The following is a 23,547-nucleotide window of genomic DNA, read 5'->3' as shown; positions in this document are numbered from 1 at the left end:
CTCTCAGAGCTGCAACTGGCTCCTTAAAGAGCCACATGAGCCTCCTGAGCTGCAGGATGCTGACCTGTGACCTAGACTTTAGTAAGGCATTTAATACAGTCTTGCATGATCTTCGTATCAGTAAGCTGGGCAAATATAACTTAGATGGGGCTAATATAAGGTGGGATGCATAACTATCTGGATCACTGTTTTCAGAGGGTAGTTATTCTTAGCCTCTGAGGATAGGACACAAAGCAATGAGCTTAAACTGCAGCAAGGGAAATTTAGGCTGGGCATTAGGAAAAACTTCCTAACTATCAGGGTAGTTAAACCCTGGAATAAATTGCCTAGGGAGGCTGGGAAATCTCCATCAGTGGAGATATTTAAGAGCAGATTAAACAGACATCTATCAGGGATGGTCTAGATGGTACCTGGTCCTGCCATAAGAGCAGGGAACTGGACTCGATGACCTATCAAGGTCCCTTCCAGTTCTAGTGTTCTATGATCCTATCAGAGGTTAGTCACAGAATCACAGAAATGTATGAGTGGAACGAACTCGAGAGATCTCTAAATCCAGCCCCCTGTAAACTTAGACCATCCCCATCAGGTGTTTGTCCAACCTGTTCATAAAAGCTTTCAACATTGGGGAATCCAAAGCCTCCCTGGGAACTGTATTCCAGAATTTGCAAGAGAGAATGAAGGATCCATGTTGAATTACACTTCTCTTTTGATTCCCAGGCTATTAGCTCAAGCTGTTTGCAGCCACAATGAAGGAATCTGTTTCAACTGCTCTGGTGTCTTCTGCAGGTATAATGTGGGGTTTTTGACTTTCCAGAAAATCCCACATACCTTCTGGGCCACTGGAGGACTGAGAGGAGGACTACAACTCTCTCTGTTCCTCTTTTCTGTATCCTTTATCCAAACTGTCTTGGGGGAAAAAAAAAAAGCAGATTCTTCTTTACCCAGGAATTATTTCCATTGGCATGGAAAAGCCTTGATCTTTGTTAACTTCCTTGTTCCAGAAGGGATATCAAAGCTCATGCCTGAATCATGAGACAATCACAACCAGGAAGCAGGAGGAAACTGCCTCAGCAACTACTGTGATTGCTCACTACATGGTTTCTTGCACCTTGTACTGATGCAGTGGCTACTAGTCAGTCACAGATAAGACCTGATCCATTAGGGCCATGTCTATGTTTTATTGTGTTGAAATGAACTAAAAGGACACATGAGACTTTGCAAACCTGTCTTCCAAATGTGCTTGCTGCCATAGAGAGTATGTAAGGCTTTAGAGCAGCTGTTCCCAACCTTTTTCAGATGGGGACCCACTTTGACAATTCAGGAAAGACTTGGTGACACAAGGCAATTCAAAGACTGGAGGGGAGAGGGGAAGCAGTGTCATAACTTGCTAATTTTGCCCCTGGGGCAAGAATATAAAATTGCCCTCCCCATGTTTCTATATTCATAGTAGTTATTTCATAGAAAAAGGGAAAATACATTAATAATAATAAAATAATAACACTAAGTTTATTATATAGTTTACCATTATTTTATTATTATAGTTGATCTGAGTTGTGGTGGGGGAAGGACCTTCACTCCCAAACCACTCCCCCTGCTCCTCCAGCTTAAATCTCACACTCAGAGGCTGGAGGGGAGTCACACTTAGGGACTTGGAGGGCTGTGGAAGTCAGACTCAGGCTGGAGGAAGTCACACGCAGGGGCTCATTGGGTCACACTCAGGCTGGTGGTTGAGGGCTAGGGGAGTCCTACTCAGAGGCTGGGGAGCCTGGGGGGGGTCACACTCGGGACGGGGGGGGGACACATTCAGGAGCTGGGGGAGATGCAAACAAAAAATGAAAACTGACAAATTAACTATATAGAACTGAAGGGGGGACAAAATTATAGAGGGTGGGCAAAAATACTTACTGCAAGAGTCTATTAAGTGGCTTTCATGGGATGGCTGTGAATGTCAAAGATGGAGAAGCTGTCCTAGTAATGTGTAATTGCTTCTCTATTGATAGAGATAGCTGCTGGATGTGGCAGCCCTAAGGAGCTGCAAATGGCTTCTTTAAGAGCCACATACAGCCCTGAGTTGCTGGTGACTCTTAACAGATCTAATCATGACCCATGTTTGACTCCCAACCCATAGGTTGGGAATCACTGGTTTAGAGTGAAAGTTGGGCTGGCTTTGAGTGTGTTACATGTACTTACCTTACCTCTCTACAAAGAGGTATTTTGCTGTGATCTGAGAGTGAAACCTAATTTCGTGTTGCATGGAGTACGTGATTCTACATACTTAGAAATCATTTTTGCACGTGCATTTTGGGAACTCCACTCAGCAGTAGAAGCTGATGCACAGCACTAGGAATTCTATCCACTAGCAATAATTGGCTACCTATACTCCATCAGGAAATGTATGATGCAACGAAATTTTGAAGCTTTGCAAATCTTTATCATTGTGGTAAACTACAGACTGAACCATGTTTGTTTTTACCTCTGGATGTGCAATTCTCTGCATTGGGATCAAAACCCCCTTTGGATTTTGAGGAACTGGTAGCTATGAATCCTTTCCAGCTGCTGTTTGCTTCTGAATGGGTCTGTTTCTGTGAACAGAGCAGTGATTGGCATGTTGTTTGTGCTGGGATACAGGTGCGTAACATGCAACCTGTGCCTTTTTATAACTACTAACAGCCACTTGAGACTCTACATTCAGAAAACAGATTGGAATGAAGAGCCTTGTACAAGACCTGAGAGCTCTTATACACAAATGCTTTTTTTTTGTCTTTCCATAAAGAGGAGTTTGGTGGTTTGGGAGACAGTTTTTCTGTTTCATTGGAAACTTCTGCTCTGGATTTTTCTCTATGGAAGGATAACAGCCCCTTCTTGAATACCATTGGTGTTAGTGGCTAACGATTGCTATGCCGGCTTTGACAAGGGGGACTAAGGCCTCTCTGCAAGATCAGCTACTAATTTTTCTGATTGTCCCCCAATACCTCCTCATCTGCAAGTTTGCACAAGATATTCACTTAGGATGAACAACAGCTATTTGTGGGTACAACATGACTTCCTTGCAACTGCCAAATAAAAACCATTGCTTGTCACAAATCACACCAAGTGTTTGCCCAAGACAAAAGCCAAGATGTCTCAATCCGAGCAAGGCTAATGGGCACTTATTTGCTGCACAGTAGGTTTTCCTTACAAAATATTTGAAAATCCTTTGGTTTGGATGTAGGGATATAAATACCAGTTAAAACAGATAACCCATTAAATGATTAAAATTATACCATTTAACGGGTTAACTGTTGGTGGGCCGGCAGAGGACAGCTGGGTTTGGGGTCCCATCAGGTTTGGGGGAGGGGTCCTGCCCCTCAGGTGTGGAGGGGAGTGCTCCAGGCAAGCTTGCCTGACACAGATGGGGCTGTGGTTGCTTTGACATGGCTGTGGCTGGTGTCTCACCCAAGTTTATAACTATACAGACCCATACCTGGAAAGTCTCTAGTGGCTGGAGTGAGACAGAGGGTGGGAGAAGAGAAAGAGGCAACAGCTACTGATGAAGCAAAGCCCAGGCGGTGCTTCAGAAGCACCTAGTACTGCTCAGGGCTTTCCTTAGTCAGTCAGAATCATCTGGTCATAGAATGGGAATTCTTGCTTACCTCTCTAGAATCCCCTGAAGTGTAGCTTTGTAGGGCATATAATTCATAAATGCCTCAGTCCCAGGCACAGACTGCCTGCTGCTCCTAAGGCCTGAATGTAGAGCTATCCTTGGAGGGGAGAGGTGTGGAGAGAGGGAAACCCCTTTCCTTGGCAGAGCAAGGGCTGGCTGATGATCACAAGGCACAAATACCATTTTACTGCTGCCTGACTCGTAGCCACTGTCTCTGGCAGAGTGAGGGCCCTTAGGCTGAGAGCCAGGCAGGCACAAATCCCAGAAGGCCGCAGCCTGAGGCAGGGATTCACAGGTGGGAGGGGCTTCTCCATGTGTTTTGACCTGCTTTAAGGAGATAGGGGGCAGTAATCATGGTACAGAGCCTTGTGAGGCAGCCTCTGTGTAGGAGAAAAGACCCAGCAAACAGTTCCTCAGGGGAGAAAGCACAGAAGAAAGGGTTAATGCCCAATTGTCACCCCACTTGTTCATTAATATTATTTATTACAACCTTGTGAAGGACACCTGTGGTTTTGTCTTCAAGGTTTGCAGCACTTACCCAGAGTATCATGAAACTCCCCCCAGTTATTAACATGAGGAAGGGGTGCTGGGTATAACCCTGTTACTTTCCCAAAGGGGCAGACAACCGCATCAGTATCTGGATCCTTTCAGGGTTTTCTCCACCTCCAGCCCAGTTCTTTTATGAGACCTGCCCAGTGAGATGGCCAGATAACTTCCTCCTTGGCCTTAGGGTCTCTTCCTCAAAGCTTCGATACTTGAAATTCACATTTGTGGCTTCACAGGGCAGGGTAGGGATCTGACATGCCCAGTTGTCTCTGAGACTTTGCCTGGGGAACAGGCAAGACATAATTCATGCTCTGTAGGATAGAACCTGAAAGTGCTGCCCCGCATTACATATAACCCAGGTGTTTGGAGGCTAGCTCAGTCATGCCTGAATGGAGACGAAGAGTCTGGCAGGAGGGCACTACAGGGACACATCCATGTGCTTGAAATCTAAACCAGATGAGAAGGAAGACGAAGAGGAAGACTAAGTCACCATTGCACAAAAATGAATAAAAATACAGATTTTAAACCAAAATAGGAGAAACTGAACCACCAAGTTGTTTCTCTGTCAGAAGCAGACTCCTGAAGATTCCAGCAACAATAATGGACCACTTCCAGATTCCAGGGGTGGGAGACATTAACCTACGAGTAATCAGTTCTGAGACATGTTGTGCAACCAGAAAGAGCGATACACCGCAAAGATACCCATTTTGCCAAAAGTCTTTTCTAGAGATGAGTAAAAACAATAAAATCTGAAATACCCAGTTCTGAAGCCCACATAAGCTGATACTGTGACCTTAAGTTGGGCTACAGCTTAACACTGATCCCCTTCAGGGAGTTCTTTAAGCCAGCCCTCTTGGTAGTGGCCCCAACTACTTAGGGTGGAGAGATACAAATGACTCCTCCTCACTGTCTTCACAAAGGGGTTTGCTGTTGATGCCCCCAGTCTATTCTTAACATTAAAACAGAGAAAGCCTTGCAGGAACAGTCTGACCACTGCTCCATCAGTAGCTGCTGCACCTCTCTTCTCTTTGGTTTCCTCACTCCAACTACTATAGAAGTTCCAGGTGTGGATAAACAGCAGTGTTCCCTTTAAGCTAAGTGCTTGGGTGACTGCCCAGGAGAAATTCAAGTTCCATCTAGCTCATTAGCAGAGTGCCCACAGCTGGCAGCATATGTTCCTACTGTTGATGCACATCCCTTGAAGCCTTGGTGCACATAAGAAAATTTATTCCTCCCACGGTTGGAAAAAAAGAGAGGGAACACTGGTCAACGTAGCTATAAATGTCTCTCTTTCCTCCCATCCTCTCTGACTTCACGGTAAAGAAAAGGCAAACTTCCAACAGGGTCATCATCTTGCTTCTCAAAATTCTACACCTAAATTCTGAATAAAAGCACATTTCTGCACATTTTGCTTCCAAAATGACCACTGTAGGGGTAAATATAATTTCAGGAGCACAAGAAAGACGCAAACTAACTCTTGGAAATCTCTGTGCAAACACTGCCATTGTGTTAAAGCTAGCCCCCTGTGCAGAAGACATAAAGAAACAAGTGAAAGATAAAGCCAGTTTTTACCCTCAGACAAAATTACTGCTTGCATCACTTACCCTAAATGAGAATTCAAGATTTTCTCCTCCCCATACTTCCATTCCTGTGTCATAAGAACCAAGGTAGTCAAAATATTTTTTGCTGACAGCAAACAATCCACCAGCCATGGTTGGAGACCTATGAAAAAGAAAAATAATTCTGGATTGGATGGGGAGGAGCAGGAGGGAGAAATCTACACACACCTCTACTATTTTCTTAACTGTTCTCTAGTTACAAAACAACAATTCACAACACATCAAATAAGCATCCAAGTGATATAATATTTAAGCTTAATTTGTTAAAAATAAAGTCATATTGGAAAAGAGTTCCTGAAATTCATTAAGAATGCACATAAAAAAACCCAACATTCCGGGGAAGTAAACATAACATTAAGATAAACCAAGATATATTTTAGTGTCATCACAGTACCCAGTTGCTTTGTAATGAATTAAAAGCTATTCTACTCACCCTCAACAAAACAGGGGTTTAATTTTGCCCCCCCTCAAAGCCAATGACAAACCTCTCAGATGTCAATGGATTAAGCCCTTAAAATGGGATACTCTCTTTGGAGGTGATCTCTCAACTCATGAGCTGCGTCTACACGTGCACGCTATTTCGAAGTTAACTTCGACGTTAGGCGGCGAGACGTCGAAGTCGCTAACCTCATGAGGAGATAGGAATAGCGCCCTACTTCGACGTTGAACGTCGAAGTAGGGACCGTGTAGACGATCCGCGTCCCGCAACGTCGAAATTGCTGGGTCCTCCATGGCGGCCATCAGCTGGGGGGTTGAGAGATGCTCTCTCTCCAGCCCCTGCGGGGCTCTATGGTCACCGTGGGCAGCAGCCCTTAGCCCAGGGCTTCTGGCTGCTTCTGCGGCAGCTGGGGATCTATGCTGCAGGCACAGGGTCTGCAACCAGTTGTCAGCTCTGTGTATCTTGTGTTGTTTAGTGCAACTGTGTCTGGGAGGGGCCCTTTAAGGGAGCGGCTGGCTGTTGAGTCCGCCCTGTGACCCTGTCTGCAGCTGTGCCTGGCATCCCTATTTCGATGTGTGCTACTTTGACGTGTAGACGTTCCCTTGCTGCGCCTATTTCGATGTTGGGCTGAGCAACGTCGAAGTTGAACATCGATGTTGCCGGCCCTGGAGGACGTGTAGACGTTATTCATCGAAATAGACTATTTCGATGTCGCAACATCGAAATAAGCTATTTCGATGTTGGCTGCACGTGTAGACGTAGCCATGGGGTTTTTTCTTTTTTTTCTTTTTTTTAATTTGTTCATAGTGCCGAAGTAATGTAATTGGAGAGGACAAAACTTGACATAAATAGCCATTTTGACAGATTCTGAGTCAAAAAGTCTGCCAAAGAAGCCAAAGTCTGTCATTTCGAATGGGGCAATGCCATCTGCACAAAAGTGAATATATATGGCTTTGTCTGTGAATTATTTTCAGCTGTGGGAAGAGCTGGTCAGTTTAAAGCGGCAAATACAGATATCTTTTTTGCACATGAATTTAAATAGGTTGCGATTACAACACCTAGACAACTATGAAGTTTTATCCCTAGTGATCAGCTCACCTTAAGAGGTCAAAATGGAAGCCTAACAGGAAAACCGCTGAAGCAGGATTTTCTCTCTCACTAACTGCATGCTATTCTGGAAGACCAAGGTGAGGCAGAAAAGAAAAGAAAGAAGAAGCTCCATCAGCAGCTAACTTGTCCCACTACATTCAGAAGCTAGTTCCCCCACCCAACACTACTGCTCTATTCACTAACTCTACCCTTATCCAAGATATGTAATTCCCAGAGTCCTGTATTATCTCTTAGCAGCAGTGCCATGACTCCAAACATTTCCTACCCTGCACCTCAAAACTATCCTCTTTTTTACCATGATAAAAAAATAATCCTATGAACTTCTGTGGCCAAAAGATCTTGTGACTCGGTGAGCTGTGGAATACATACGTTTAAACACAGAGAGGTAGCCATGTTAGTCTGTATCTTCACAAAACAAAAAAGCGCTACATGACTGCTCTTTTGTTATATGTTTAAACTATTATTTTGGGTTGTGAACCAAAATAGGTTGAGAAGTACTGCACAACTATCTGAGTTTTCCCATCTTTAAAAATAATGCTCTCTTACGTCTCAGAGGAGAGAAATTCATTAATGGTTGTAGGCACTTGGAAATTATGGTTAGAAGAGCCCTAAAAAGGCTGGGAAGAAATGAATCATTTCTATATCTGATGCAGGATTTGGATGATGGGTTGAAAGTAAAGACAGCAGCCCTTAACTAAATGATGAGGTTACAAATACTGAAGAGGTGCCTTGTTCCTGTAGCACATAATCCGTTCCTGAGCTATAGCAGCTCCAACGTGGAGGGCAGCAGTCACCAAGCAATACACAGGATGTTATACAATCACAGAGAGCTGTAGACATTTAATACAAATACACTGTGTGATGGTCTCAAGTTGCAGTGGAGGTGGTCAAGGTTGGATATAAGGAAAATCTGTTTCACCAAGAGAATGGCGAAGCTCTGGAATGGGTTACCTAGGGCAGTGGTGGGATGTCCTTCCCTAGAGATCTTCAAGTCCCAGTTTGACAAAGCCCTGGCTGGGATGATTTAGTTGGGAATTGGTCCTGCTTGCAGCAGGGGTTTGGACTTAGTGACCTCCTGAGGTCTCTTCCAATCCTATGATTCTAAATCCTATCTCTTCCCAAAATGTACCACAAGTTCAAACTGAAGCTTGGCTTAGTGTGTGTGATGTTTGTTTAAAGTATCATTTGAAAATTTCATACATAATTTAATGGGCCAGATCTGGTGCAAGAGAGTGTAGGTAACCGAGGGCTTGTCTACACTAGCTCCCTACTTTGAAGGGAGCATGGTAGGTAGGGTGTTGAGAGTTTATTAATGAAGTGGTGTGGTGCAAAATTTTGAGGAGTACAGGGACTTCAAAGTACCCCAGGCACTTCGAAGTACTGGTGGATGAGCCGTGGCTAGACGCGAGCCGGCACTTCGAAGGTTAACACTTCAAAGTTGCCACGGGGGGAATATGCTTAATGAAGTGCTGTATATGCACCGCAACACTTCATTAATAAACTCCCATCACCCTACTTACCATGCTCCCATCAATGTAGGGAGCTAGTGTAGACAAGCCCCGAGTGTTGCATCTGACAAAGTGGGTCTTTGCCCACAAAAGCTTATGCTCCAATAAATCTGTTAGTCTATAAGGTGCCACAGGATTTCTCCTTCTTTTGCTGATACGGACTAATACGGCTACCCGTCTGATACTAGCTAACTGAAGTAAGTGGACCTACTCCAGCTTACATCAGCTGAAGAGCTGGTCATGTTTAGCTTGAGAATAAAGGGAGAACCCTCATTGTTTAGGTTCATATCTGTAGATAGAACCTGATCTTGAAGAATTACTTTTTTCATACAAACTAATGTAGCCTTCCTCAAGAAAAGCATTCTCCAGTAGCTTAATGTCTGGAGGCCTACACTAACCACATACAATGGATCATTTATTTCTGCTAACACTCCCCAGCTTTGCCTAATAGATCATGAAAACCTCTTCATCTAATATTTTCTGTTGCCTGTGATACATTTTGGATATAGAGGCATGACTACTCATCACTTTCATTGTCTTCTCCTAATGACAGCATTCTTCCATTTTAGCTTCTCATTTACGACCCATTATTGCAACCCTTATGCATATCTTCATGAGTATGTCCATTTACTGAAATGAGAATACTTGATGGTATAAGGACTCTCAAAGAAAAGATGATGCACATTTGCCCATATGTCCTGATTCTGCCACCCTTACTCATGCTGAGTCATTCCTATTCTGACTAAACCCATTGTTGTTAATAGGCAAGGCTTAAAAATGTAAATAAAACCTATGAACACAGAGGCCCAGACTACCTGGCAAGCCATAATATACCAGTGCTCTGAGCATCATGCACCTGCCTGCTCTCTCTTCTCTGGAGTTGTTCCCTTCAAAGCATAGAAAGACATCACTATGTTGTTTACACTTTTCATATTTGGGATTTTAATTTTTTAAGTTATTATTGAAGGCTGCAATTTTGAACAAACTGAAGACACTCACCTAACAATAATTCCTACTCACTCTAGATGAATGGATTTTGTCAGCTGTCCTAATAGGACAACTAAGCCACTAATACATGAGATAAAGTTATCTGTTTCAGCACTATCAAATCATATTATTCAATTTAATTACTGCCTCTTGCTTGTTTGCCAAGTTTCTTATTTGCGTGCTTAAATCACCACTTGTTAGTCTTTCCAAATCTTTTATCCTTATCTTTTTCAAGTGTTTTTTTTTTCATTCCTTTAGATTTAGAAGTAAACTTCTTTTCTATGGCAAGAAAGACTTCATGAGTAATTGCACTCATGACAATTTACAAAGCAAAAGCCACGCAGATTTCTTTTTTTAAAAGCAAAAGTTTGCCAAAAGCACGGTGACCTGGAGGTAGTTTAGAAACCAGAAAAAAGCAAAATTAAAAAAAATACCTAGCTAAGTCCTCAATTATACAACTTTTTAATCTTCAGCTGAAATTAAAATCATGTATAAAATTTGACATTTAAAATGAAGATGCAGCAAATAACTTATTCACCTGATTACATCAGTTTTGGACCTTCTTTGTTTTTGCTCCCTCTCTGGGATAACATGCCAAGTGAACACTAATCTCCAGTCGAACCCTCCAATCTGTGGCTCCCCAGCATTTCCCAAGTACTCAAACGTATTCCAGTCAATCACATCAATCACAGGACACACAACTGCTGATTCCTCTTCCCCAATTCTAAATTATTTTAGAAACAAAAGAAAAAATATATATATTATTTGTATTGATGTTAGCAGAAACCAGAAATGGCACAATTAAAGAAAGTGCTTATTAATATAAAGTAACATTTTACACCCCTTTTACAAATATTGAGATACAAGTAAGGAACAGTTACTTGTAGTAGTTGTGGTTTTTCCAGATACTGTTAGTGTAGATCCCACTGTAAGTGTATATGTACCTCGGGCACAGAAGACAAGACTTTTCACTCATTGCCCATGGCTGCACTTGGGCTCTGTCTCTCCTGGTGCTTCTACACATAGGGCTCTACCAAAATCACAGTCCAGTACAGTCAACGGCCACAGGATTTGAAAGCTGCTAATTTCCAGGTGTTGGAACTATAGGGGTCCCACCCCAAAAGGGGATGGTGGGACAGCAGCAAAACTACTATAGATGGGTTGTGGGATTGCCACCCTCTCTGGACTCTGAAGGCAGCAAATGGGGAGCTTCCTGCAGATGTGGGAGGTCCTCAGAGGTGAAGGTGGGCCTGAGCTCCACTCAGAGTATGGCTGTGCAGGGGATGGACAAATCCTGTCCTGCCACAGCCCAGGCAGAGCTATGAAGAGTCTATTTCATGGTCCATGATGTGTTTTCATGCCTGTGAAATTGGTAAGGCCTATCTATATGACAGAATAAATAAAGGGAAGGATGGTTGCAACTCTCCCTCAATTCCCTCACAATCCAAAGCTCATGTTGCCAAAGATTCCTAAAAGCAGGGATGGCAGGTGTGCTGTGTGACCCACTCACAGCACAGCATCATCAAGAAATATAGTTACTCTAGTGCCCCATACCTTCTGTGAATAGATGTCAGAGTGGACATTCCCTCTGTAGGTGACAGACAAGCTGTATTCTCCATTAACAGTGGAATGAAGTGTTTCAAATGCATCTGTCTACAATCAACTGAAGCAGTGCTCTCCTGAATTTGGCATCCAACCTGGCTCCCGTGTCAAAAAAAGCGAGTTGCTTCACTTAGCCGTCATGCAGATCTCAGGCCTGGACACCGCACGTGGCTTTATGGGTTCCTCTCTGCAGAGTTAGCAGTGTTTGTCCTTATGGGAGGACACTGCACTCTTATTTTGAGCTTCTGCCCCCATGTTTGGAGTGGCCCCTGCTACAGGGCCCACAATGAACTTGTTGCTGGATCTTTCCTCAGCACCATTGTCTCCACGCTAGTCTTGGGCATCCCCTGTGTGCTCAGCGTGATGCTGGCTCACCTACAAGTAGTACTACAGAGCTCCTTTCCTGAGGGTGTGAGGAGACCTTTGTGGACCGTTCCTTTAGATGGCAATTAAACCTTGCATTTCTCCACTTATATTTTCCAGGAGAGGAAGAGAACCATACCAAACATCTTCTCAGAATGTGCAACAGTGCCCATCCTTTGGAGGGATTAATCCATCCCTAGATGCACAAGGCTTGAAGCCTGCAGGTTTGGAGTCTGCCACAATTAGGAATTCTATACAAAGATGCGTGTGTTTGTGAGGCAGTGTCTGAATAACAGACTTCAGTCCTGATGCACTGCATCAGTTCATGGTGGTCAAGTACAGTCGAACAGAAGTGGCTACAAAAACTTCAGAAGGCACAAGAACTAGCAGGCACAACAAAAAAAAGGGATGAAGACACCCAGCCCTTTATGTGCTCATATGGGAGTAAGCACAGGAGGCATGTACCACCCTGACGGACACAGCTATTCAAAACAGGTCTGTTCTCAGGCGCATGATGAGGTGCATGTTCACTTACAGTAGGATCCACACACAACTTAAAGAAACCAACTTTTTCCATCCAATCCGAGAAACTTTTTGCTGTATGTTAAAATAAAATGGTCATTGCCACACAGGTGTGATTACAAAAGAAAGCAGGTAAGCAAACACAAAAAGTGTACTTTTTCCACAAATGAAGACTGGATTAGATTACAAAAAGGATATTCACTACACAAGCAAGAAACAGTTAATTTACGTTGCCTCCTCAATGAAAGGGATTCAGATTCTGAGATCACTTGATAAGACTGACTTGTATACAGTTGTATGGAAAGCAATTCACTACAATTTTCAGTAAAGAAAATAAGACTTTTTATCCAAACTCCTTCCTAAGACTGCCATCTTCTGGCTTCCCTATACTACTTATAGACCGCCTCTTCATATGTAAGGTTGTTTCTTCAATTGCTTGATGTTAACATCCTGATTCTTTTAATCACTTTTCCCTGCTGTTTTCCACTTAATCTGGTACAATTAATCTAATATGTCCAGAATTTACCACACATGGTCTTGTCCCATAGGCAAAAATTAGGGGAAAACAAACCAGACACATTGTTTGTAACAGGTCAATTTAAAAAAAAAAAACCCATTTACTTTGAGGGAAGCTGTCATACATGCGTAAAGAATTTAGTAATATATTTCCACTGCATGCCACTGTGATGCATGCTTCCACACCCCTTAGGACAAGACAATTTTGGAAATCTCATTTATGTTTTTTTGTAAAGTTGTTCTTTTTGGCCATTTCTTCAAAGTCCACTATACTCACTGGGAGTCTCCACTGATTTTCAATGGGTTTGAATCATGTCCTTTAGTCTCAGCAAGAGCTGGTGCTTTTGGGCAGGATGGAGGACAGTCTCCCTATCTGTAATACACTCATCATGAAGTCTGTTGTTGGCATTGTAAATATTTGCAAGTGTTGCTCTGGCATTGGAACGGATCAGGATGTGGTGCTGAGCAGCTGAAAGAAGCAAAAAAGTATGGCATTGTTTACAGAGCCTGTGAGAAGCTAAACTCTGCTATGGGAATATGTATGGCTCCATTCAAACTTGGAAAACTATACAAGTGTATTTAGTAGACATGTAGTATGTGTGTGCAGTTGCAAAAGCATTACAAATAGTTTAATGTAATGTGCAGGGGTTTAATATAATGCCATAATTTGTTCTGCTAAATGAAGACTTGTATTCTGCATCTTTTTTGTGATCGGGGTAGTACATGTGTTAAATGACAACTGTAACTCAACACATCAGAAATTATATGCAGGATTCAAATTACAGTCTGCGTACTCCGTGTCTTAATTCTTCCCCTTTCAGAACTTTCTGCATAGTGCCTCACCCAGCCCTTGTTATTTTATAGCACAGGTGGGCAAAATCATGCCTGGGAGCTGGATCCCAGCATTTCTCTTCAGCCTGCCCAGCTGATTAGCAGAATATGCCTATTTACAGCCAGCAGGGGGTGTTCAGCTGCCCTGCCCCCTACTTGCTCTATCTGTAGCTGAGCTATTCCTAGGATTCTCCTGATAGCTGTGCAGAGGGAAGGGGGCGGGGAGAGGATAGCGTTGAAGTCAGGGTGTTCCCCTGCCCCTGGACACCATTTCTGCAGATCAGGAGAGGGTGTCACACAGCAGAGCTGCTCCAGTATGAAGCCTGGATGGTGAGTCAGCCAGGCAGAGCAGGGGAGTGGGAGACACCAGAGCAGGACAGATTTCCCTTAAAGAGGCAGAGGGTGGCTTCTCTGAGAAACTTACCCAGCAGTAGCCAGCACGCACACTGTGAGACTGTCAAACATACTCAATCTGTGCACAGTGTGTGCTGCCGTGTAGATGTGACAAACTGTATTACAGTCTGTCTCTCACAGAAAGTGTCTCTCTTTCATACACTAATTCTTTTTGCCTCTCTCTGTAGTACCCCCAGCCCCACCCGTTCCCAGGGGCCAAGAGTCAGCCTGCAATTTAGGGAGCGGCTCCTCTGTGAAAATTTTTGCCCAACCCTGTTCTCTACATACATATTGGAAAAGATAGATTGCTTGAAAAATAGGACGCCAAGTTCTTCTTTGCCCTAATTTCCAACTTGTGCATGTGTATCTTGCACTGAGATAGACAGCTTCTGTCTTGAACTACATCTCTCTAAAACTGTTCCTGGGACACTTATCCATCTGACCATGTAGCCACCAAGAGAACAGTGCAAATAATGGATTTGTTTTGGTTCACGGGCAGTTCCAAACAACTGAAAAAAATCATTTCAATTTGGGCACTTGAAGCTTTTTCTATTAACAGCAAAGGACTAAATTCACATCAGTGCCCATTCACAAAATGGCCAAGAAGAAGCCACAGTGGTGCTCCTCCTTATATTTTATTGCTCAGTGGTTAGAACACTCACATGGGATGTGGAAAGTCCAGATTTGAATCCCTGCTCTGGAGAAGAGACTTGAGGTCAATCTGTCTGGTCTATAGTGTGCACGGAGCAATACCATAGCCAGCACCTCTGATTCATGAATTCAAGTACCCTTGTGAACGTAGCCTGAAAGACTGAAACTGTTCACTGTGGAAATGTTGAAACTCACCATTTTGACATTTCTGAATTTATTCTCCTCCTCCTCCCACCCAATGGAAATAATTTGCGAAAATCAACACAAATTCTCATTGAATATGAAAAAAGAGTTCTGGCCAAAAAACATTACCCAGTTTCAATCACAGCCACCAAATTAGGTGAAAAGTTTGGGCGTTACACATAAAACATTGCCTCCTATTCCTGATAACCTTTTGTTTCTAGGAAGACAGAAATTGGATCTTCAGACTTCTAATTCCCCTACATTATTAACCTGTTCAATAAAGAAACAAAATTTGCTGTTAAATAATTACCTGAATATTCACCATTCTGTTGTACTTCAAATCACAATGCTTGCATTGTCTTGAAAATCACACTGTAACTATAGATAATGATAATATTTTCACTATTTCTACAAATGCAAACAATTAAAGGTGATCTTTTCCCTCAAGTTATAATAATAAAAAATAAACACTTGGTATAACTTTACCTTTCCAGTAGTGGTTCAAGCCACCCTTCATGACACTCACAGTGGCAATCAAGAAATGTCAAAACATCCCCTTTCGCCAGAGAAGCTCCAAGAAGACGAGCTCGAACCAGTCCTTCTCTTTTATTTGCGCGAACAAGACGCACCTTGCGCAAACTGGACACATAGTTTTCCAAGGGTTTCTTTAAATGCTCTGGTATAAGAAGTTGAACAGATTACTGTAAAAATTACTGTATACAGTAGGGTATGAAAACAGTATTTAACACACTGTTGTAATACACTGGTAAAGATAAAAGTAACGTATGATCTGGCCTGTAGTCCTTCTCCCAACCCTGGCATGCTCCCTGTATCTGGATAAGACAAGGGAAAAGGAAGTGTAAAATTGGTGGGGAGGGGCGGGAACAGATGGGAGGAGAGGGACAAAAATAATTATTTTTATTTTTAAATATATTTTACTTAAATTGATTTTTAAAATTTAAAAACAGACTTTTTGTTTACATGTTGATCCCTCTTTGCTTCCCCCCCCCCTTTTTTTTTTTACAGCCTTTAATTGCTGAAGTGGATGCTTTAACTCGTTTCTTTAAATTAGTTTCCTAATGGTTAGTAGCATTTCAAACTTTACATTGATTTTTTTTTTAAACTAAGACATTTCAAACTTAAAACAATCACTGGTGCTATAGAAGACAAGTGATGGGCCCAATAACATTCTTACTGTAAAAGCACCAAAAACTCAAATATAGATTGGACTTCCCCTATCTGGCAGTCTCAGGACATGATTGGCTCCCATCCAATTTGCTGGACCAGGGGAGGTCAGTGCTGGCCACTCACTTGCTGCCAGCTGAGGGGCTTTGCTCTGGTGGCAACAAAGGAGCTGTCATTGACCAAGCAGGGACAGAGGGAAAGGTGGCTTTCAGTAGAAGAGGGAAAGTGGCTGTGGAGCCCCATGGCAATGCACTGAGCCTCACAGCTACTGGGCTGAACCCTCAGCACCCAGCCCCACAGCCACCCTATCTCTCCCCTGAGCATCTCCTGTCCCTGCTCCTCCATATCCTGCCCTGAGCTTGAGTGCCACAGGACCTGGCTGCCCTTTTTTTTTTTTTTTTCCTCCAGAGAGTGCTCCAGCCCAAGACGACCCACTGGGACATTGGACTATAGGTGTTGCTGGACAACTGAAGTCCAGACCACGGAGGCTGAGCCTGTACAAAACTGATAAACAAATAGCCTGTGCTACAATCGCAACCAACACCTTCCAATAGATTGAACTTCTACAAGTAAAACAACTGAAATGCATTGTCCATGTTGCTCTCCGTTAGTGCTGGCACTCTGAAGTTAACAAGACATATACTCTTAAATCATAATGATGCTTTTGAAAATCCCTCCTTTCATGTGGAACGTTTGGAACATTTTGCCCTGTGTGTACAAAAAATGAACAATAACTTTGTTCATGTATCGAAAGCTTACACAGCTTTTCTTTATTAACACTGAAACAATTTTGTTTTGAAACAACAAAGATTTTATGCCACGAATAGAAAAGGTGGTTGTTTTTGTTTTTTTACTACAAATACAAATTTAGATCCTGATGTTATGCACTTGCTTAACTTAAGGACAAGCTGTCCCACTGAAATCAAGAGAGAATATCCACATGAGAAACTACATACCCATTCAAGGTTTTGGATGGTGAGGGACTTAATTTTCAATGTTTTTGGTTTCACAAGCTTCAACTTGATGTAAAAACATGCTTTAAAACCATTTCAACAAATAAAACCACTACATGATTTAAAACATTATCTAAAATTGCTCCATGTTGTGTTAAAGCGGTTGTATCAGTTTTACACCAGTCAATTATTTCGCCGTATCTGAGAAAAGGCTCAGGTACAAGCATGTAGGATTTTAAAATGCTAGTTTCAAGGCTGCCATGGTGCAAAGAGTACAAAACCAAGAATCTGACCACTTGTTTCCAGCTGAAGGGTATATGCAGGTAGTTAGTATAAGACATTTTTTGAAAAACTGTACTCTTTCAAGTGTAGTTCTACTCTGAAGTGTGACTATTAACAAAAGGTACCTAACATATCTATTCCAGGCCACACTGAGTTCTTCAGATCAAGGGCTATGCCTTTGTATGGAGTTCAAATAACAAGAAGTCCTGTGGCACCTTACAGACTAACAGATATTTGGGAGCATAAGGTTTCACAGGCAAAGACCTGCTTTGTCAGATACTCCAAAATATCTGTTAGTCTATAAGGTGCCACCGGTTGTTGTTTTTGAGGATACAGACTAACTCGGCTACCTCTTTCTCTGGAGTATTTATCATGCTTACCACGACAGGGTCCCAGTAGTTTTTGGGACTTCCAGGCATCAGTGTAAAGATATGCCCAGAGAATGTGCATCTTATTTTCAGCTAAAAGTTTATGATGAGAAAATTCTGAGGCAATGTAAATTCATTTTAAGAAGCATTACATGAGCAAGGAGAAAATATTTATTTGGAGAGGGAAGAAGGGGGGTATTATTTTAGAAAAAAGGGGAGATGTGCCCCCAAAATATCTTCTCTCTCTAATGGTGAGGGTTGGAAATGGCTATATAACTATAATATTGAGGTGTCAATTAATGGTGCCCAGGAGCTGCTGTTTTTTCAGTGTACAAGAGGAGTTAGGTGTATAACACCAAAGTAGCCACACCAGAATTCAGTGTGCAAAACACTCTCAGAATTAGCCTGGGAATGCTTCTGAGCACTTTAAGTGATTTGCTTCTGACAGCAGGCTTTGAACTGGAACTAAATATTTGTATATAGTGGAGATCTCCAGTTGTTCATGGGCTTGTGCGGGGAGTTCTTGAACAAGAGGCTGAAGGGTATTTCAAGCAGACTAATAATGCGGAAATATCCAGGCTCCCTCCCTGATGTTCACTTGGAATGAGTAGGAGTTGAAAGCAGTAATTCACTGCAAAAGTAGGATTATCAACTGAAACTGTAAAAATGTGACTACACTTTTATTCCAATGTTTGTGGGCAAGGTCCCTGACTAGCTAAAATGCCTATGTGCCCTACTGCTCCATCCATGCTCAAAGCGGACTTTCAGGGATTTTCAGAGAGATGAAAAACAAAATCAGAACAGGCATTCTGGAAAACACTCTGAGGAGAATATAATTCCCCCCATGCCCTCAGCAATCCCTTACATGAGTTCAGCTTCTGAAAATCCAATCTGGAATTGACTGGACTTGGAGATACATTTTTCATTTTTTTTAAAAACTATGATACCAGAAGTCATGACATTACATAAACAATAAATAGTACAACATTTCTGTGCTCAGTCTTCTATCAGTAAATGTTTGGTGGAAGCTTAGAAAGAGGCTGAAAAAATAGACAAATTTATCTGTGGCTAGGAGGCTTTCCTAAACAAGGCATATTTAGGTTTATAGTGGTGAATAGTGAACTAGGCTAATTTTAAATCCCTAGCTCTTGGCCCCCATCTCTTCCCTCTCTGCCCCTGTTGCCATCCCCTGTCCCTCTCACACAGTTCCTGTCCGTGTGCCTGTCCCACTCTTTGCTGCTCCTTTAGATTTGGATCAGTTAGCTTCCCTCTCCTCTCCCCCTTTCCCTAGCTGCTGGCAGAGGGCATGAAAAAGTCCAGGAAAGAATCTGCACACCTCCACATTAGCGGCTGGAAGTGGGCCACATACACCCCAACTGAATTGACCTTGTCAGCGCTGGTCTTCCTCCTGATTGGGACTCCCTGCTTTTCATGAGCCTGTATAATTAGACCTGCCTCTGGAATCTCCACTACATTACATCTGACAAAGTGGGTCTTTGCCCATGAAAGCTTATGCTCCAAAATATCTGTTTGTCTAAAAGGTGCCACAGGACTTCACGTTTTTTTGGAAAGCATCTGCTGGCTCTCACTTTTGCTTCCTGGCAACATGGCTGCTAGCAGGATCAATTTCAGGAGAAGTGCTGCCCAGGCTCTGCATCCCTGCGATGGAGCACACTCCCCTACTCCATGAGACTCCACCACCACAGCCAGTTCAACAATTAGGACAAAGGGTGCTGGAATAATTATTATATTGGAGGTGCTCAGAGGCATGAAACCAAACTATATATAAAAGGAAAGCCAGAGGGGTACAGCAGTGTCCCCAGCACCCCCCGTTCCAGCACTTATGCTTAGGAGCTGGGCAGTGCCTGATCATGAGGCAGGGAACCACTCCCTGAAGTACACAGAGTAATTGTTTTATCCAATATTTATGTAGCATTAGTGTGGGCATTTAATATATCAATAATATTTTAATTACACATTAAAATAAGTATTAATATGTTTAATATAGGTTGTGGACAATAGCTCACTATATTGGATGTGTTGAAACACAAAATACAGATGTTAGGGAGATTTTTAAAATATGCCTTAAGATAAACCGACTGTAATAGATACCCTTTTTAATTAAGTAAATTCCAATTTAAAAAAAAATTGTTGAGTAACACTTCTGAATCTAGATGAGTTAGTGTAATAGAAAAAATATTCAGAAATAAGTTTTGGCTTAAAAAAGGTAGAACTTTGCACAACCTGAAAGGTCCAGTGGCTTAAATTTATTACTCATTTGTGTATAACATTTTACATCTGTTTTACAATCCTTCACTATAGGCCAAACCAATTGACAGTGCAGGAAAATCAAGTAGAGGTTTTAAAAAATGGAAAAGTGAGAATTTCAAACAAATTATATTACTATCAGAATGCTCTTGGTAATTAATTATTTCAGAATTTTTACTACTTTCCCATTCGTGTGAACTTTGGACAACAGCACACTGCCATCCACTATCTTCCTTGTAGTCTACAAATAGAGCTCTTACTTTTAACGAACTATTCCATATGGATATCAAAATTATACCTAATTCTTCCACACAGCTTCAAAGTGATATTTTAGAATGAACAAAATGTAAACATGCATTATATATATATTAGCAGTATCTCTCAAAATCCTGAAAGCTTTTAAAGATAAGTAGCAATTAAGATAGCTCAGGCCAGTAAGCCATTTCTCAGATACAACAATTTCTGTAAATAGAATCATAATCATATTAGATTATGAGTATTAGACAAAACTACACCTAATATTTTTCCAATACATTTTTATAGCTGCTATCTATCTTCCATGGCTGCCCTCTACAGTAGCAGATGAGCGCCTCGCACTCATCAATGTCTGATCCTCACAACACCTTTGTGAGATAGGGTATAAATGGGGAACTGAGGCCTAGACAGATTAAAATTGCCCAGGGCAAGACAGATAGCCTGCAGTAGACCAGGGAATTGAGTCTAGGTCTCTGAAGTCTCAAGTGAGCACTATAACCATCAGACCGTTCCTCCTCTCAACTTGCTAAACAAGACACTGAATCTGACAGTTCCACCAGCATGACAAATCAAAAGTGACTTCAAGCTATGGTATGGCTAGATAAGACAATTAGAAAACATTAGTGACCTGTCACTGTACCAGTATACTTTCTACTCCTGCAGACTTTCAGCTCACCCACCTTGTCTGTCTGACAAGTATACAGTTATTCATACAATAAAAAACCTACCTTTGTCACTGTAATCATCCACAAGAATAACTTCTTCCAGCAGAATATCTGGGGATGTCTCAAGAACACTGTGAACCGTTCTCAGAAGTGTTGACCAAGCCTCATTATAAAAAGCTATTACAACTGAGGTTTTTGGCAGGTTAAGGTAATTGTATTTCTCTTCTTTGCACCTGTGAATAAGGGGATTCAAATTAGTAAAAAGCAGTAAATGCCCCTGTAACTTTTCAGAAAAGAGTGTCAGATGAAGAATTCCTATAGTGTTTACTTTTTTTTAAAGCAGGAACTTATCAAAGATTTAAAGGAACAATGTGAGAGATCATGCAATGTGTTTCATGAGATAGCTATTACTGCATTGCAGTCAGAGGGTAAGATCAGGGAAACTGGGTAAAGAAATTATATTTTTCAGTATTTTTACTTACACTATGGAAATAGAGGGAAGAATACAGCATGCCGCTGCCTGGCAACAATCCCATGTCAAACAGATCGAATTCTGTTTTGGCTTATGGATCCACACATGTGATTTATTACAAAAAAGCCTCAAGAGACTTCCAAATCTACCAGGTGACTAGACTGCAAATTTAAGAGCTCCCTGGCCCTTTAGAATGGAAAAGTATAAAAAAAGTATAAAAGCTGTTGTTTGTGGCTTCTAATATTTAACCCTCCTCACATGATCCTCACAACACCTGCATATACAAAAGCATAGGGTTAGAAGGGATCACAAGGGACAATGTCATCTAAGTAGGGAATCTTGAGGCTTACTAGTTACAGATAATTGCTAGGGGCTAGACCTGCTCCCACTCATCATGGACAAAGCCAGGTGGGGGGGCACTTTAGCTTAGCTGGAGCTGCACTCATCTGTGGCTGGGGGGCCTAGTCCAGTCCACCTCTTCCCAGTTCATTGGTTAACCTGTTAAACTTGCCATTTAACTTGGTAACTAATTAAGCAGGATTTTACATCCCGAAGTCTAACCTGCGTAGCACTTCCTAATTTAAAGCTAACAATCTTATCTCAACCTTTTCCATTTCCTGACTTGTGTATTTAAAAAAAACTGCTTAACATTACACTCACCCCTCCGCCCCTCTTTTTATGTATTTAATGCGATATCAAACTACCATGTGGGTAAGGATACAACATGGGAAAGAGAAACTTTATCCACTTTAAAGCTGTGAAGAGAAACTTTATCTGAGCTATAAAAACAAGTGATAGGAACCTCAAGTGATGAACAACTAAATCAGCTGATTGTACGGTATGTATTATGAGTGAGATATTTTACGAAATCCTAAAAAACTGATAATTAATATAATTGTGAATTGTATGAATTAAAGCTACATAAGGAATTATGGGTACTCATTAATATTGTGCTTTTCAGTTTGTGATCAAACAAAGGTTGAGATAGGTCTCTCCCAAAAAGAAGAGAACATCACAGTTCTCTACCTGTCTTCAGTGAAATTGAGTGTAGGTAGTCCATTGTGTCCGACGATGATGTCTTGAGCTTCCACAGGCTCATCGGTTGTGGACTCACAGGTGGCTGAGGAGTGCAAGCTTTGAAGGGCATGGGCGTTCACAGTGGGGGCAAGGGAACTGTCCTGGCTCTGTTGGTGCAGCTGCTGCTGTTGCTTGCTGCCTCTCACAAACATCAATGAGGCGTACATGTCGCTGCTCTTCAAAGTTGTCATATGCGTGTCGTATGAGAGCACGCCAGACTGTTCGGTCTTTTGCGTGCTGCTCTAGCTGATCTGGTTTTAAGCCAGCATGAGCAATGATGGCCTTTACACAGTCTTTATACCTCTTGCGAGGCCCACCTTGATTCCTTTTGCTCTGGCAGAATTCACAGTAGAAGAGTTGCTTAGGGATTCTTGACTCCTCCATTCGTATGATGTGCCCTGTCCAGCGAAGCTGGGCTTTCAGAATCATGGCTTCGTTGCTCATGGTTCCTGCTCTGTCCAGGATTTCCAGGTTCGTAACTCTGTCCTGCCATCGAATGTGCCGTATTGACCTCAGGCTGCGTGTGTAAGAAGTGCTCCAGCAGTTTTCTATGTTTTCTGTACAAGGTCCAGGTTTCACATCCATACAGGAGACTGGTCAGGACTACAGCCTTGTACACTTTCAGTTTAGTGGACTGTTGGATATCGTACGGATTCAACACTCATGTTCTCAGACATCCCAATGCTCGGCTGGCCGGGCAGATTCTGGCATTGATTTCTCTGTCAAGGGAGCCACCATTGGCTATCACACTGCCAAGGTACTTACTCTGTTCCTTCAATAAAGATTGAAGCGGGGAGAGCAGCAGATCCTGGAGCAGGCTGAAACAGCACCTCCGTCTTTCCTAGGCTGATGGTCGAACCAAAGAGGCGAGTGGCATCAGCAAACTTGTTTACAGTGAGCTGGAGATCAGATTCCTTGTGTGCCATAAGTGCACAGTTGTCAGCAAAAAGGGCTTCAAGGGTGAGCCTCTCAAGTGTCTTGGTTTTACCATTCAGACGATGAAGGTCAAAAAGTGACTTATCAAGTCTGTATTTTATGTGGACTCCATGGTCCAGGTCCCTAACTGTGTGGTTGAGGACACACACAAAAAAGAGGTTGAATAACACTGG

At 42.2% G+C, this 23,547-nt stretch overlaps 1 protein-coding gene across 1 annotated transcript in view; it reads right to left on the bottom strand.

Moving 5' to 3' along the window:
• Positions 1-23,547, bottom strand: part of GALNT12 (polypeptide N-acetylgalactosaminyltransferase 12) — a 79,030-nt gene that overhangs the window by 43,888 nt on the left and 11,595 nt on the right. Inside the window, exons 2-5 of the mRNA XM_074985984.1 lie at positions 20,953-21,122; positions 15,400-15,589; positions 10,391-10,576; positions 5,794-5,911 (exon numbers count right to left, since the gene is read on the bottom strand). Coding sequence (XP_074842085.1) covers positions 5,794-5,911; positions 10,391-10,576; positions 15,400-15,589; positions 20,953-21,122 — 664 coding nt within the window. The remainder of the gene's footprint in view (positions 1-5,793; positions 5,912-10,390; positions 10,577-15,399; positions 15,590-20,952; positions 21,123-23,547) is intronic.

This window comes from Carettochelys insculpta, chromosome 2 (assembly GCF_033958435.1).
Source record: "Carettochelys insculpta isolate YL-2023 chromosome 2, ASM3395843v1, whole genome shotgun sequence".
In the NCBI taxonomy this organism is placed as follows: Eukaryota; Metazoa; Chordata; order Testudines; family Carettochelyidae; genus Carettochelys; species Carettochelys insculpta.
Note: the sequence above shows the minus strand (reverse complement) of the source record. Positions and strands in the feature narration are given on the sequence as shown.